This window comes from Carassius carassius, chromosome 27 (assembly GCF_963082965.1).
Source record: "Carassius carassius chromosome 27, fCarCar2.1, whole genome shotgun sequence".
NCBI classification, from domain to species: domain Eukaryota; kingdom Metazoa; phylum Chordata; class Actinopteri; order Cypriniformes; family Cyprinidae; genus Carassius; species Carassius carassius.
In genome coordinates, this window is record NC_081781.1 from 5337274 (window position 1) to 5353957 (window position 16684).

At 34.6% G+C, this 16684-nt stretch overlaps 2 protein-coding genes across 3 annotated transcripts in view; both read left to right on the forward strand.

Moving 5' to 3' along the window:
* Positions 1–188: 188 nt before the first annotated feature.
* Positions 189–3903, forward strand: LOC132107238 (nephrocan-like). The gene is made up of 3 exons (XM_059513477.1): positions 189–596; positions 1628–2529; positions 3341–3903. Exons 1-3 carry the CDS (start codon positions 402–404, stop codon positions 3738–3740), a joined length of 1497 nt encoding a protein of 498 aa, XP_059369460.1. The 5' UTR covers positions 189–401; the 3' UTR covers positions 3741–3903.
* Positions 3904–4512: 609 nt separating this feature from the next.
* Positions 4513–16684, forward strand: part of LOC132106525 (dehydrodolichyl diphosphate synthase complex subunit nus1) — a 314847-nt gene continuing 302675 nt past the window's right edge. The window contains exons 1-5 of one of the 2 annotated variants that reach the window (XR_009424151.1): positions 4513–5055; positions 5938–6069; positions 9878–10030; positions 10982–11081; positions 12961–13158. Coding sequence is in view for 1 of the 2 variants with exons in the window: in XM_059512285.1 (XP_059368268.1) it covers positions 4707–5055; positions 5938–6069; positions 9878–10030; positions 10982–11081; positions 12961–13051 (825 nt within the window). In the remaining variant the exon portion in view is untranslated. Of the gene's footprint in view, positions 5056–5937; positions 6070–9877; positions 10031–10981; positions 11082–12960; positions 13995–16684 lie in introns of those variants that run through there. The other variant, XM_059512285.1, reaches the window with a different exon arrangement.

Genomic DNA, 16684 nt, shown 5'->3' on the forward strand with positions numbered 1-16684 from the left:
GTCAATAAATGTTGGTAGTTTTTTAATCAAGTACTCTAAAATATAAGATTTTTCTACATTTCAGGTTTTAAAACTTCATTTTGTAATGTTAATATTACTGGGTGCAAAGAGAGGCCAAATAATTTATCCATAAGAAATGCATTTGTTTAAAAGAATAGGTTGTAAATAGTTCATCCGTGAGTTTACATCTGCAAACAAACAGACAGGACACTCTATCACTGATATGCCAGTTCCTTGCTGGTGTCGAATTTGTTTTCTGACCAAGATAATGATCTCAGCCATTGTTCCAAATAAAGCAAAGGAGTCTTATTCTCACAAGCGTGAATCTGCCTCAGCTATTTAAGCCTCAGATGCTCAAAATGCTTCTTCAGCACACAGATGTGTGATGCTGTTTTCTCAGAATGATGATATTCTGCCTTTTTCTGTGTGTCTTACTCTACAGTCAACATGGCCACTGCAGCTACATCTGTCCAAAAAACTGCATCTGTGAGCAAGAAAGCTCAGTGCAGTGTTTCAGGACTCAGGCTGTACCACAAGTCGTGTCAAACAACCTGAAGAAAATACACCTGGGATACAGTCACCTCAAAGAGCTGAAGGTACTGTACTTTTTTGTTTGTTCTTTACTGATGTTATTTTGCTCTTTTGAATTAAAGCATTCATTCATTCATTACCAGTGGATGAAATATTTTTTCTTGTTAATTTTCCTGTTTTATAGTTAAATGTGTCACATTACAAAGGCAACACTGGCAGTCAGTTCATAATTCCAGAATGTCTTTCTCTTATTTATTTATTTAATTTATTCTTTGTTGATTTTATATTGCTGTTCAGGATTAAAACATTCATTCATTCCTAATGGATGAAATCTTTTTTTTTTCTTGTTAATTTTGCTGTTTTACTTTAAAATTTGTCACATTACAGAGGTAAAATAGATAGTCAATTCATAATTCCAGAATGTCTTTCTCTCAGTTTTAATTTTTGCATCTTTATACTGTAATGTTTCTTTAATTAAATTAATATTTTTTTTATTTACATTATATCAGATGGTTTTAAACAGATTTGTTTATTTATTAATTCCCAGTGGATAAAAATCTTTTTTTTTCTTATTTAATATCCTAGTATGTTCTTTATTTATTAGTTCTTTATTTTAATAGCCTATGATTTTAAAAAGATAGTTTTTTTAACTTATTCATTCCCAGGGTATTATTATTATTAATATAAAATTTTTTTTATCCTTACTTTCAAATGTCACATTACAGATGTCAAATGTGCAGTGAATTTGAACATTTCAGGATAAACTTTTTTACAATGTGATTTTTCTCTTATTAAAGTTTATATTATTATTATTATAGTATTTTATATTGGTTGATTTTAAATATATTTATTTATTCCCAGTGGATGAATTTTTTTTCCCTTTGTAAATATGTTTGTTTGTTTTTTGTTGTTGTTGTTGTTTTTTTTTGCTTTTTTATGTGTCTCATTACAGATTGAGAATGCCTTTCTCTTATTTAATTTTTGTTTAATAATTTTTGTATCATGTGATCTTTCTTTAATTAAAGTTTTGATTATTATTATTCAAGCATTCTCAGTGCCTATTATATTGATTTTAAACAGATTGTGTTATTTATAGGTCAGAGATTTTTCTGGTTTGCCAGGACTTGAAGAAGTGGTTCTGTCGTCTGGTGGGATCGAGCAGATCGACGCCAATGTGTTCAGATCTCACATGTTGTTAAGAACTCTGGACCTTCAGAAAAACAAGTTAAGACAGCTTCCCCGTGGCTTGCCCTCTGGCCTGGAGATCCTCCATTTGGGTCACAACAGGATACACAGCCTGCAAGAGTCGCCCCTGGAGGGCCTCAAGAAGCTGCGGGTCCTGAACCTCCAGAATAACCAGATTAACACCTTACGCACAAACACCCTAACATTACTCCAGAGGCTTGAGTGTCTTTATCTGGATGGAAATCAAATCGAATCAATACATGGAACCCCCAGGTTGCCCTTACTCAATTTGCTTAGCATGGGAAACAACAGGATCTCCTCCATATCATCAACCTTCTTCTCTTCGCTGCAGCTTCTAGAAACATTGGATTTGTCTTCAAACCGCTTCACCAAAGTCCCTCATGGTCTTCCTCAGTCTCTGGTTCATCTGAACTTAGACAGGAATCAGATTCGATTGCTGAGAAATCGTGACATGTCCCAGCTGCACAACCTCATTACCCTTTCTGTCAGCTCTAACAGGCTAGTGTCAGTGGACGGGGGACTTCGCCTGCCTAATCTCTCTGTGTGCGCGTTGGCAGGAAACCAGCTACGAATGCTGCCTGCTAGATTGACCTCTAAACTCGAGAAGCTGGACTGCAGGCAGAACAATATCCAGGAAGTCACTTTCCAACAGCTAGCAGGAATGAAACTACTGAAACATCTCTTTTTGGAAAACAACTCCATCCAAAACTTTGAAGCCAATGCCCTTAAAAACTGCATTCAACTAACCAGCCTAGCGTTAGAACAGAATCTGCTTTCTGCTATTCCTCATGGGTATGTGCATTTTTTCTCTACTTAATGTATTGTTATTTGTTTGATTTCCTCTGACATAAACTAAAAATCCATCTGTGTTTTAAGTATCATTGAAATCATAGTTTTTATTAACATCTTGATATTAATATTAACTAGTATGATTAATATTAATTAATATGAATATTTAAATTAAATATTTTAATTTCAATTTTAGTCATTTTGATGTTTTAGCCTTTTTGTATAGTTTTTACATAGTAACATTTATTTTATTTTAGTAAAGTTTATTTATGAGTTTATGCATTTATTTATGCATTTATTCATGAGTTTATGCATTTGTTTATCTGTGCATTTATTTACGCATTAATTTATTCATTTATTTATGAGTTTATGCATTTGTTTATGCATTTATTTACGCATTCATTTATGCATTCATTACAAATTAATATACACATTTATTTGAGTTTACGATTTTATTTATTCATTTTTTTACACATTTTTTACAAATTAACGCATTAATTTACACATTTTAGTACAGTTTATACATAAGTTTATTTTATTTACGAGCTTATGTATTTGTTTAATTATGCATTTATTTATACCTTAATTTACACATTTATTCATGAGTTTATGCATTTGTTTATTTTTGGATTAATTTACACATTTATTTATGCATTTATGTATGCATACATTTACTGTTTTCATACATGTGTTTGTTTATTTATGCTTTTATCAGACTGAATATGATGTGATTAATTGGTCATGTTACATGCCTCAATAATCTCTTGATAACTGTTTCTATTAATCAGTTCTTTTAATATTCTTTTTATACCAGGCTTCCTGAGACACTGGTCCGTTTGGATCTGAAGGGGAACAACATTGACACAATACATGAGCGTGAGCTGAAGCCTCTCATGCGACTGCAAGTGTTAAATCTGCGCAACAACAAACTCTCCACCCTGCCTGCATTGAACCTACCAAAACTAAAAGTTCTATATTTGGATGGAAACCCATGGCAGTGCAACTGTGAACTCATCAATGTCAAAAAGGCCCTTTTAGCAAAGGATGTGGAAATCAGGCCTGATTTCTGTAGCGAACCTGTTCATAAATCTCTTGATGAATGGCGAGCTTATGTACTGGCACAAGATATCTGTCAGAAGCAGACCAGAGATTTGTTACTGGAGAGCCAAACTGAACACACAGACAATGAGGAATATGATGAATATGATTTGTAAATGTAATGTGACATTTCAATGTTGTTCTGTCTCTCTGCATGCTTTGTTTCTATTTGCACCCCTTATAGAATCAACAATAAATTTAATCTTGTCGAGTATTGGGCAACGTCAGTGATATGGATACAATAAAATAAAATCAATTGTATTTGGCTAGGAAAATATAGTTTTGTTTCATTAAACTCCAGAAATAAATCAGAAACAGACTCATAAAAAGCCATTTCATATTAATTTCAAATTAATATATACATTAAAACTTCAATTGTTACTGTATTATAGTTTAATAAAGTATGTATATAAAATGCATCAACATTAAATTAAAATATATATTAATTATCATTTTATAGTTGCAATGTTGCTGCATTTAACATTACATTACGTGTTATAAGTCGTTTTAATCCTATCATCAAACAGATTCAAATATGTCCTTCAATAAAACGTTTTATATGTTCTATGACGCTGAGTAAAATCCGAAATGTATATTTGAAGTAAACATAAAATAAATTACTTTTTTTATTCATAGATCAAAATGATTAGACATTTCAGTAATAGGATTTTTTTTTCTTTCCATACTCCATTTACCGGTACAGCAGCCAATAGTATTGCACCATCTCGCGCAAGGCTGAATTCTGATTTTATCTTGATCTGAGATCAGCCGTCAAATGTTCTTCTCCTGTTTTTATACAGTCTATGGCCATAACCGATCCCAGACCAGCGATTAGAATGACGCACAAGCACTCTGTCAGCCGTCCAATCACAGAGCTCCATGTCACACAGCAGTTCAGAGTGGAAAGGTTGGCAAGAAGAAGAAATGGCAGCCGGCGCACGGTGGTGTTGGCAGTGACCAAAATGGCTAATTTCTCGATAGACTATCGCTCACTCTGATACGGATTACTTTAATATTATGAATTTACTTGAAAAACCCCATAAGTACATTCAACTAGGAACGCGTTTCTAAGACTTTGAAGCATGGCTTTAATGTATGAGATGGCGTGGCGCTTTTTGCACGCGCTGCTCTATGTCCAGCGAGCGCTGGTCGCCTGGTTCCGAGTCCACATTTGGAGGTGGAAACGGGCCGTGTTGGGCTTATTGCTGCCCCTTGCCCTGGGCATACACAAGCTGAAAAAGACTGGAGCCACAGGCAAACGGACCAGCCGCCGGGTTCGCAGTGGAGCCGATGGCAGGACGTTAGAGAAGCTGCCTCTTCATCTGGGGTTATTGATCACCGAGGATGAGATCCACTTCACTGACGTCGCCAGTCTAGTGGTCTGGTGCATGGCAGTGGGCATCTCATATGTCAGTGTGTATGATAATCAAGGTAAGACTTATTGGGATTCTTATGCATTGAATAAAGGGAAGTGAATGGCAGTCACATGCATCCAGTCACCTGCTGTTTCATGACTTGAGCAAAGAGTTCATTTGGCGAACTTGCTTCGTGTTTAGATATGATTTCCTTTATTCCAATGCTTCACTTTTTTGCTCGTATTGATGTCAGATGTAGTATGTTTATGGTTATCAATATATGGATCAAAGATGAGATGTCCCATTTTGGTTTCTGCATCAAATTAAACGTAAAAAATACATAAACTATAAACGCGTGTGAGACATGAACCAAAACTTCTTATTCCTTGATTTTAAGAATGAAACTAGACTTTAATACCACTATTTGCCTGAATATTTCTTTGAACCCTTTCAAGGTCTTGAAAAGCATATTACTAAAACTTTAGTCCTTGCGTTTATAATGAAACAATCTGTCTGGTCTGTTTCAAAACAGTGCCTTTCACCTCAGTATATTTCTCAATGGAAGCAGGGGAGTGTCTGATGTCATATGCTGCTTGTAACCTTTGAGAAATATGTGAAACTGACAAATATGTGGTAAGGGTGAACAGAGATCTGAATAATTTTTATTAATACTAAATTCCACTCTTTATTCGTTCATGCCACTATGGACTGTCATTTTAAGAAGAAACCAAGAAGTCCGATTCAAGATTTTTTTCCCCTTCTCCCTTTAAAAATAGATGATCCTATTAATTTTGCTTTAGTTTATTTTTTTTTAATAAGGTTGCGGATAACATTTTTAGATTGATGTTAATGATATAAGAGATGCTAAAGTGTAAGCTGATTTTAATGGATGAAGAACATGGAGCGTTTCGTTCTGGATCTATGGTGTCTAAAGTGTGTGAGACATCTTGTTTTAAAGGTGTATTCAGGCGGAATAACTTCAGACTCATGGAGGAGATCCTGAAACAGCAGCAGGAGCTTTTGGGAATGGACGGCTCCAAATACTCGGTGGAGTTTATGAAGAACGGTACAGATAAACAAGAGCATCAAGGTGAGGCTCAGCCTGAGAATAAGACTGTGGGTTTTTGTTTGAGATGCACACTGTGGGGGGGGGGGGGGGGACATCTGTACAAACAGGTTAGATCAGAATATTTAGTCTAGGATGAATACAGGTTTTGCACCTTTATGATCTCTGTGATGGATCACAATGAGAGTTGTTTACACCTTTTTTCTTTTTTCATGGCTTGGGTTTGGAAACGCTTGTTAATTCACATTAATTGTGGAGAAAAAGACACTTTTATGCAGTTTTGTCTGGAAAAGATTCATTGTTGCTAACTAGGGATGCACAATAAATATCTGAATGATATTTAATGCGCATCTCGTCAGTAAAGCCGGTTCTGTAATCAGTGGTAAATCTCTACACATGCATACTTTCACGTGGAGAAGCATTTACTACACAGAGCCGTTGATCACTGACAAGCTATGCAAAATATGATCACGGTTTTCTGCAGCTTGTCAGTGAACAATGGTTCTGTGTAGTAAATGCTGCTCCAATAAAAACTTTTGTGCTATTTTTGTCGTTTGGAAGCTGCATTTGAAATCCGCTTGGCTCAGAAATCTCACTTTCAATGGACATGACTAGGGCTGCAACTAACGATTATGTTGATAATCGATTAATCTGTCGATTATTTTTACGATTAATCGATTAATCGGTTTATGTACTTATATTTTAGTTTTTCCCATTTTTTCCCCAAGTAAATTATTAATAAATGGTCTTTATCATTCAGCATAGATTTAAGAGATTATATATGTCATATCCTCATCAAAAATATACCTGGAGTTGTTTTATTGTGTTAGTAATTCTTTTGTTGAACTCTTCTGCAATCAGAACACTGACCCATACTCTAGCAAATTTCACAAGGAGATTTCAAATAATGTTTTCACCGTGGCAGTCCTTAGAGCTCCTAAAGTAGTTTAACATCCTGAACAAAGCTTAAGGAATCTTTCAGAACATATTTTCACGAAGAATAAGGATAAAACAGAATAAAATTGCAGTGCATTGTATTTTATTATTTACTGGGAAACAGCTTTATAGCTTTTGCTGTGAAATTGTAAACAATCCTTCAAAAAAAGTGCCAATGGCATGAAACCTGAATGGAACTCACAATTTAAAGTAAAATCCATCAGAAGGTTGTCCAGAAAAAAAATGGGACACACACAAAAAACCTGCTGTGTGAAAAAGAGCAGTGAATACTTAGAAAAAAAAGTGCATTTCAAATATCTACATTTACCTCTCTCATTCAGTCATAATTAGGCTGCACGACTGAATTTTGAACTGGTAAACGACAAACTGATCACAGAACATTTTTGTAAAGCTTTAAATGTTAACTGTTAAAAAGCAATGTTATCAGCTTTTACGACTAAACATTTGCAAACAACATTGTACTGGAGAATCTGCACAAATGAAAGTCTTAGGGGCCGGTCACATATCGCGCCTAAAACGCTTCTTTCCAAAGCGCTCGCGCAGAAGCGCCCCTGAGGCGTCTGCCTTTGCTAAGCAACCTCCTTGCTCTCTCCTTGAAGACGCGGAAATTTCAGCAAAGGATAAATGGATTTGTAGCTCAAAAAAATCGCTTGCAGTAGCTCTGCTACTAAATTTATTTCAAAATGGAAATCCATATACAACTATGATCAGCTGTTCCTTTCATCTTGACTGAGCTTTTAACGTTGTTACGGGAAAGGATGAAGCTGATTGGTTAGTTCTTGTCACATGACCCGCGGTGCGGTTGCGGCATTCTGAAAAGTTTAAATGTTTTTAACTCGATGCGGTGCGGTGTTGGAAATAACGAACTTGAGCGTGCAAAAGACGCGATATGTGAACGTCCCCTTAAACAGTGCAGTAGTGCAGAGTTTACAGGTTACTCTTCTTTTTTAAAGGCTCAATGTAAAGTACTCCCACATCACGCTGAATGCTGCAGACATAGACATCATATGATGTCTATGGCCGCAGAGACGCTGCTCGGGAAGCACGTGACATAAAACAAGGCCAGCTATTGGCTATTCGCTACTTCTCCTGTTGTACTGGCTGAGTAAAACCTCCGGTGGCTCATTACTGCCACACTTTGGTCACCGCAGATTTGAAATATGCACGAAATGAGCCGCTTATGGCAAATAAAAGTTATTTAGCAACGAATCGATGACTAAATTAGTTGACAACTATTTTAATAATCGATTTTAATCGATTAAATCGATTCGTTGTTTCAGCTCTAGACATGACACCTCTGAAGTTAGTAATAATGTAACGTTATAGAGCCTACTTATAAAATTCTAATGTTTTTATTAAACTGTAATCACATTCAATACAAATTCAGTCCAATTAAACATATTTTATTAGCCTACATGACACCCGTGTCTGACTGTTACCTAAAGAGACGGTTTTATGATGTTTAATACATTTAGCAGATTTTAGCCTTACTCTGGAGTTGGTTCATCCTCCACCTATGACCTCGCTTTAGTTTCATACGGATGACATAATCAGAGAATATTCGTTTTCGATTTGAATTCATTAAAAAGTAGACAGGCTTTCTATAGACTTATTTCTCATGTCTCTGTGTCAAATTTCGCTGAGTTTGTGATGTGTAGAAATTTGCTGACTGAAATCTAGACGGCAGAAATTGCACCCTGTTTGTTTTTATTAAGCAAAAGCACAATATTTTGTTGTTATTGTCAGTGTACACATAAAAGTAGGCCCTTTTTAGATTCTATTGATTTTAATCTTATCTGTTTTTGAGTATTTAAATTGAAAGTGAAAGAGCTGGTGCGCAGAGGGTTAAAAGATGCGGCATTCAATTTTATCTTTAGACGGTAAATTTAGATCTCTAATTCAATATTGATTTTAGAACCGTTGAAATTATTTACTGTATGTAATGCAAGTATACGTTTATATATATATATATATATATATATATATATATATATATATATATATATATATATATATATATATATATATATATATATATATATATATATATATATATATATATATATACACATATATATATATACACACATATATATACACACACACACACACACAGTGTTGGGGAGTAACTAGTTACATGTAACGGCGTTACGTAATTTAATTACAAAATTATTGTAACTGTAATTAGTTACAGTTACTAAGAAAAAATGAGTAATTAAATTAGTTACTTATGAAATTTTTAACGATTACAAAGGGGATTACATTTGAATATTTACACACATCCACATACAGATTTAACTGATTTCTTTCCCAAATTGCACTGACTATTCTGAGACATACTGCCCTAATAACAGATTTTATTTAGTGGGGAACTTTGCAGCAGTATTTTATTTCTTATTCTTTTTTTTATTTTATATATTTTATTAAAAAGTATTTAAAAAAAAAAGTGTATAGTAACAACCTGCAGTTTAATGTTTGCATTTCTTTACCTTACTGTACCGAAAATGAACTGAACCATGACTTTAAAACCGAGGTACGTACCGAACCGTGATTTTTGCGTACCGTTACACCCCTTTTATATATATATATATATATATATATATATATATATATATATAAACCGCTGCTAATTTTATTCCTTAAATTGTCATCAAAAATAACTGTGTATGAGCCTGTGACTTGTGATTTGCTGTTTTAATCTCAGTCTCATCACATGTCTGACTATAACAAGACTGACTTCAGATTTAGTCACTTTTTCTGAGTCACTCCGTTTCTGAATGGAAAACACAACAACGTCTATGCATTGCCTGATTGTTTTAGTATGTTTAACTGTTGTCCACATTTAATATAAAGTATTTTTTCCTGTCCTCTATAGTGTTATCTTGTCAGTCAGTGGTGAAAGTCTTCTCTCCAGACGATGGGCGGCTCAGTATCGTCCAGGCAGCCCAGCAGCTCTGCAGGGCCGTTGAGCAGAAGGAGAGGACACTCAAAGACATTAACGTCACTGTGCTGGACTCATTACTCAGAGGTGAAGATACAGCTGTCTGTCAGCTGACAAGCACAAACACTTATATATGAGCATTTAGTCCTGTAATTTGTCTGAGCAATCCACATTGAGACTTAGGGTCTTTAAAAGACTAACACAAGGTCTTGTGTTAGTCTTTTAAAGGGTCTGGTCAGTTCTTTTCCTTTCTTTAGTGAAGAATGCCAGTAGGTATTCGAAGTGAAGAAAAGGAGAAAAAACTAAGTTTTCAAAGTGTCTTATGAGAAATTTCAAATAAAAGCCAATAAATGGGCTATTGTTTTGATGTACTGTATTGATGTCTTTCTTTTAGAATAAAACAAAACACCTTTAACATCAACTTTTTAAAAGCTGTGAAATGTAAATAATAAATAAAGATTAAACATTGAAAATACCAAACAATATAATGGTTTACAGACTGTTTATATGGTAGTTTGACCTATCTTTATAGATGCAATGATTTAAACCTTTGACGTTTCAAATAAATAGACCTTGTTTTGTGACACAATAAAAAAGGTAAATTGACATATAAATAAATATTGGGTCATGAAAATATTAATGTAAATCAATTTTATACAAAATTGTATTGCATGATATTTTAATTAAAAGATTTATTGTTATTTATAGTTACAATGATGTTGGATGTATACCAAAACCAAAATCCACTTACAAAAATAGAATAGTATATATCAGGAACATGATAATGACAGATAACAAGAGGCACAATAGAGAATGTAGTGATGAAGAATATTTAAAGCACAACCTCTGATTGCAGCTCGCTGAGCTCACTCATCCTGGAGGATGTTGTTGTGTTGAGAGTGTGTCTCTTGTTGTGTTGAGAGACAGATCTGTGGTTCAGGAACTGTTTCTGTGGTCTCCAGGATCTTCTCAGTTAACAAAAGAGCCTGTAGTGTTCTCAGTATTCATCTTCAGAGCTGTTTTTTCCCCCCTGTGCAGAGTCAAAGAACATACCAGACCCAGACCTGGTGCTGAAGTTTGGCCCTGTGGAAAGCACACTTGGGTTTCTTCCCTGGCACATCAGACTAACAGAGATTATGTGAGTATGTTTGTGTATTGATATAATTGAGCAAGCACAATCTGTCCAGATTACAGGCTGATTGCTTTGTACAGAACATTAAGATTTTTGTTCTTTTTGGTCCTTTCCTCTGGGTTATCTTTTGTGCATCTTAAAGTGTTCATTCGTTCTTCCACAAATTAGGGCCTTAAAAATTTCTTAAGTCAGAGCAGAATGACTTAAATTCAAAAGATGTTGCATTTAATATTGCATGCACTGCAAAAAAACAACAACACATTAACAAAGACATTAAACTAAATGAAGCGAGTTCATGCTAAAACAAGAACAAGATGGTATTCTTTAAAAGTACAGTGGGCTTCAAAGTCCACAATAGATGTATAGAATTTAAAATCAAATTTAAACCTGAAAATAAAGTGAAAATGTACAACAAGGAAATAAGATTTGAGACATAATGAGAGCTCGGTAGCAGAAAGTCTGATTTTCATAGTTGTTTCCGTTTGCCTGGAGAGATTACTTAAATCTTTTGGTGTGATTATCAGCACAGATTAACAAGTAATCCTGTCCACGCTGGCACACTTATCTCTGGAAGCTTTCCCAGCGTGTGTGATGATGTGTGCAGCTCTGTGAGATCACGGCACATGCAGACTTTCACCGCATTGCATCATGCAACCATCATCAGCGTCCTGCAGTCTGACAGTCTCCATCTTAACTGTTTTAAATGCCAGTTTCTTGTCTAAATTAAGTTTTTACCTCACCAGATTGTGAGTGATAAATGCCTTACTAACTTTATTAAAGGCCATATACACTTTTCGTTCTATATTAATTTTAACCCAAAATCGTAATGCACAAATTCAAAAATATTAATATTAATGGCATTTTAAAAGTAAAAGCATATAAATATGGACTTTTTAATCCTGTCGACTTAAAACTTGGTGGATGTAAATTTGCATTGTTCACCACTGAATGATTTGTGTGTTTTTCTGCGCTTTCACTAGATGGCAGTGTGTCACTGCGCTGATTTAGTGCATTATTGATCCTCTGTTTAGTTTCCCTTCCATGTAGCATGACTCATTCAGTCTTCTAAGCTTTGGATGATAATACGTCTGTAGACTGTTAATCGGGGCTGTTTTAAAGTAATTAAAATGATTTTCAGAAGTTTAAGTGATTGCGCAAAATTGATTTACAATTATGCTCCAACATTTCAGGTATGTAATTAGCTACATTTTAATTATATCAGCCCAGATACCCTGAGGAAACTGAGATAATCCAACCACAACTGATCATATTCATTCCAGTAAAATGAAATGTGCACATTTGGAAATGACTGAAATTATGGAGAATTATTTTTTACAATATTGCTTGTGAACCTGAAAGCTAAAAAATTGTCATAGTTTGTGCGGCTTAATATTTTTTTTTTGTAAACCGTTTCCAACATTTATAAAAATAAGAAATGGTTCTTGAGCAGCAAATCAGCATCTGAGAACGATTTCTAAAGGACATTGAAGACTGGAGTAATGATGCTGAAAATGTAGCTTTGCATCACGAGAATAAATGACATTATTGTTAAGTTATTTTATTACCATTATAGTATTTTATTACTTTTAACTATTACTAAATAGTATTACACTTTTAGTGTATATTTGATCAAATAAATGAAGCCTTGGTGAGCATAAGATCTTTTAAAACCATTTTTATTTTATTATGCATTCTGTACTGCACAAATGTTCAGTATGGAAGAAAATAAAGTGGTTTAGCTTTAGTTAAAAATCATGAAATGCAGTAGTTTCAACTGTTTTTCATTGTAAAAAATGGAACTCATTTAAGAAGATGCAAAAATAATAAAAAATGAAAATTTTCTGAAGTATTTGATCTCTCCACTTCTCTCTCTCTCCGCCTGTAGCTCCATGCCGTCTCACGTAGATGTCTCTTACGATGACCTGTTCGGTGCTCTGCAGCGATATGCGACGTGCGAGCAGCGGTTGGGCAAGTGAGGATCAGTCCACAGAGAGCAGAACAGAAGAAACTGGATGAGCGAGAGGGGATGGAGGGAGTCCGTCCCTCTCTTCATGTTTACAGTACAAGCACTAGAGCCTCAGCGCCAGCATGCCAAGGCCTGCCGGGCGTCTCTCTCTCTGTGTATGTGTATGATTTAGACTCGTGTGTGTGTATGTGTGAGTCTCCCGTGAGTAACAACACACAGAAAAGAATGTGAACGCTGCCCTGCAGACAATCCGGTCACTCGAAGAGCTTGGTTAGCCATGTGGTGTAAACTTACCATCATCTTTTTTTTTTTCTTTTTTCTTTTTTTCCTTTCTGAATCTTTGGACACTGGAATGGTGACAGTTGGTAAAAGTGCACTGAACTCTACAGAAGCTGTGTACAGTCATCCATCTTGCACAGCGAACGAGAGCCCCTGGAGAGGGAATGTGCTTCTCGTTGCACAGCTGCCTTCAGACGGCACAAACATGAGAGATTTTTCTATTTCTTCTGCATGCTGAATCTGTCTTATTGCAACGTCACGGTCCCATTAAGGCTGTAAATGGTTATATGTGTGTTTATTTGTCATTGTGTCGTTTGAATGTGCGCGTGTGTGCCACAAATGACACTAATTGACACACTTTACATCTACATCGCCTCACCCCCCTGAAAGCTCTCGCTCTTTGTAATGGCTCGTGGCACTGATTATGATTTTATTCGATTTTTAGTAAATAGTTTCATTCAGAAATCTTTTTTTTTTTTTTTTCTTTGTCTATGTCTATTGATCAGAAATGTTTCACTCTAATATTTTGTGAGATCCGTAATTGTTTTTTCATAAAAGGCCACACACTTTTCATGGTTGTGCTCCACACAAGAAGTCATCTTAAATGTGTAATTCATGGGCTGGTTTGCTAGTGTCCAATGTGAATGTATAATAAACGTTACTGAAATCTTTAACTGTAGTTGTATTGAGAGTGCCATTGATTTTTCCGCGGTGGAGTCTAAACGTAAAGAGGAATGGTTTTCCTTTGCAGCTTCACTCTCACACTTCCTGCTTCTGACTGGTGTCTGATTTTTCTTTCTTTTAACATTTGTGTATTTCATCTGACAGTTCTTCATCTGGCTGGCACATCCAAAGTGACTTGTGTTCAGACTATATGTTTTATCACCATGATCCCTGGGAACTGAACTCATGGCATTGGCATTTCTAGTGACATGCAGTCACAGGAACTCTGCTGGTATATTGGATACAATCTGAATAGTTCTTCTACAGTAATTCAGCTTTTCGTTGTTTTTTGAAAGAAGTCTCTTATGCTCACCAAGGCTGCATTTATTTAATTAAAAGCACAGAAAATACTGCACAGTACTCCGCAACCATTAAAAAAAAATTTAATAAATATTAGATATAACCATTTATTTCCATTTTTATTATATATCCATTGAATGCACTCTTAAAGCTAATCTATTAAAACACACTGCACCTTATAATGTTATGGTTAAATGTGATGTGATGGATTTATGTTTTTGGGAGAACTGTAACTTTAAATGTACATTCAGAAGTAGTAGATGTAATTGGGACATGAAAGCTGAAGGATGGGGGTTGCCATAAATTCCTGGTCTTATTAAACACCTCCATGTCCAAAAATGCAGCTTCTGAAGTAGTTCGCACATTTAGGTCAGTGAGGACAGTTCATGTTATGAACATCTGGGCCACCGATTACATCCCGAGACTTATTCATTGCTTCTGTCGGGTGTCATTTACTTCTCCTTTTGAGGTAAAAGACTGTGAAAATGACTATATTGAGAAGAAAAAGCAGACCTGAAGTGGTTGTCTTTGAATTTTACCCTTCATTTGATGGTTCGATATCTGTTAACTCAGATCTATGGCTAACTATGTTCAGAGTTACTGAAATTTGCTTTTTATATTCCCATGTTCTTACAGGAGATGTTTCAGTATAGATTGTTGCTGGGATTTTTTAAGAGTATATCTGCCTCAGGAGGACAGAATAATGCTGGAAATGGACTGAAATTTGGCTCCAAGGCTTTAGATTTTGGATGCAGTTTGAAATGTACAAACTAATTCGGTCTTACATGTCCCTCGTCATCTTTAATGTATTACATATTTTATTTGGAAAAGCTTTTCCATATTTATTGCTTTTTTTTTTTATATCACTTCGATTTCTTTTCATGTTTTTTCTTTTACATTGATTAATAGCCAGTGTATTTGTTACAACTAATTGCAAGCAAGAAGGGGTTTATTGCCTTAAGCATCTTAATTTGCATTTTGTTTTTGTCTCTAAAGAGTAAATAAACGTGTGAGCTTCATTTGAACAATCTCATACGGCTGAACATGAAAATTACATGACGACTTTGAACTAATAAGATTGTCAAGATGTTTGGGAGTATCTGAAGAATATGTCATGACCTACTTCTGAAAACTAAAAAAAACAGGTAAAAAGAAAAAGCAGTATCTGGTATACAAGTCATCCTAATAGTTTGGAACTGTGCTTTATTAATAAATCCATATTTCACCATTGTTTTAAATTATGATGAAGATTAGTTGTCCAGTTATTTGTCATGCTGTATGAAATGTACTGTATTTTTATCAAATGAGATATAAATTTATTTTTTAATTTAAAGCAATATTAAATGAAGTGCGTGTGTTTGTGTGTGTGTATGTATATATATATATATATATATATATATATATTTATTTTTTTTATTTTTTTTAATCTTTATATAAATTTTGAATAAGTTTAAATAATTCCATATGAATATATATGAAAATTTGCTGAAAATGTACTCACCTTCTGGCCACCCAAGACGTAGATGAGGATGCGTTATTATGGATTTATTTATTGGCCGGAAGGTTTAAAGTTGAAACACTGTAATGATGGATTTGCTTCTTACAAACACGCAACTTTTTGCTTCACAAGATATTAACTGATAGACTGGAGTGGATTATTGTGATGTTTTTAGTAACTGTTTGGACTTACCCTTACGGCACCCATTCACTGCATTGGTGAGCAAGAGATGTAATGCTGCATTTCCTCAAATCTGTTCTGATGAAGAATCAAACTCATCAGCATCACGGATGGCCTGAGGGTGAGTCAATTTTTAGCAGATTTTCATTTTTGAGGGAATTCTTCCTTTACGACCTAAAAGCAGTTACAAAATTGCATGTCAGTAAGAACCCCCCCCCCCCATTCTTTCAATATTGTTTTATTTTATTATGTTATTTTATTTAAAGAGTTAAAACTGAATTTTCAGAAATCATATTTTCCTACCTTTGGCTCTAAGTAACTGGACATTTCAAAATGCTAGGGTTGAAGTCCAGTGCAAAATATAGCATTAACAAGCAAATAGCATGCTTAATATGATGAAGTATGTTGTGTCAGAAAGGTCAAAATCTTATTCTAAATGGCAGATTGTCATAATGAGGTTGAACTCTTTGAGAGAAAAAAATGGAGACATGCTAACTGTTACTGATAAAATATATTTTATTTAATTTGTAATATTTTATTTTTTATTATACATTAAACAGTTATGCTTATAATGTGAATATAATTTCAGTAATACGGTGCAGATTGCATCATTGCCTGACAATGACTTTCTATGGTGTCTAAAGAAGTGTTAAACAATTTGCT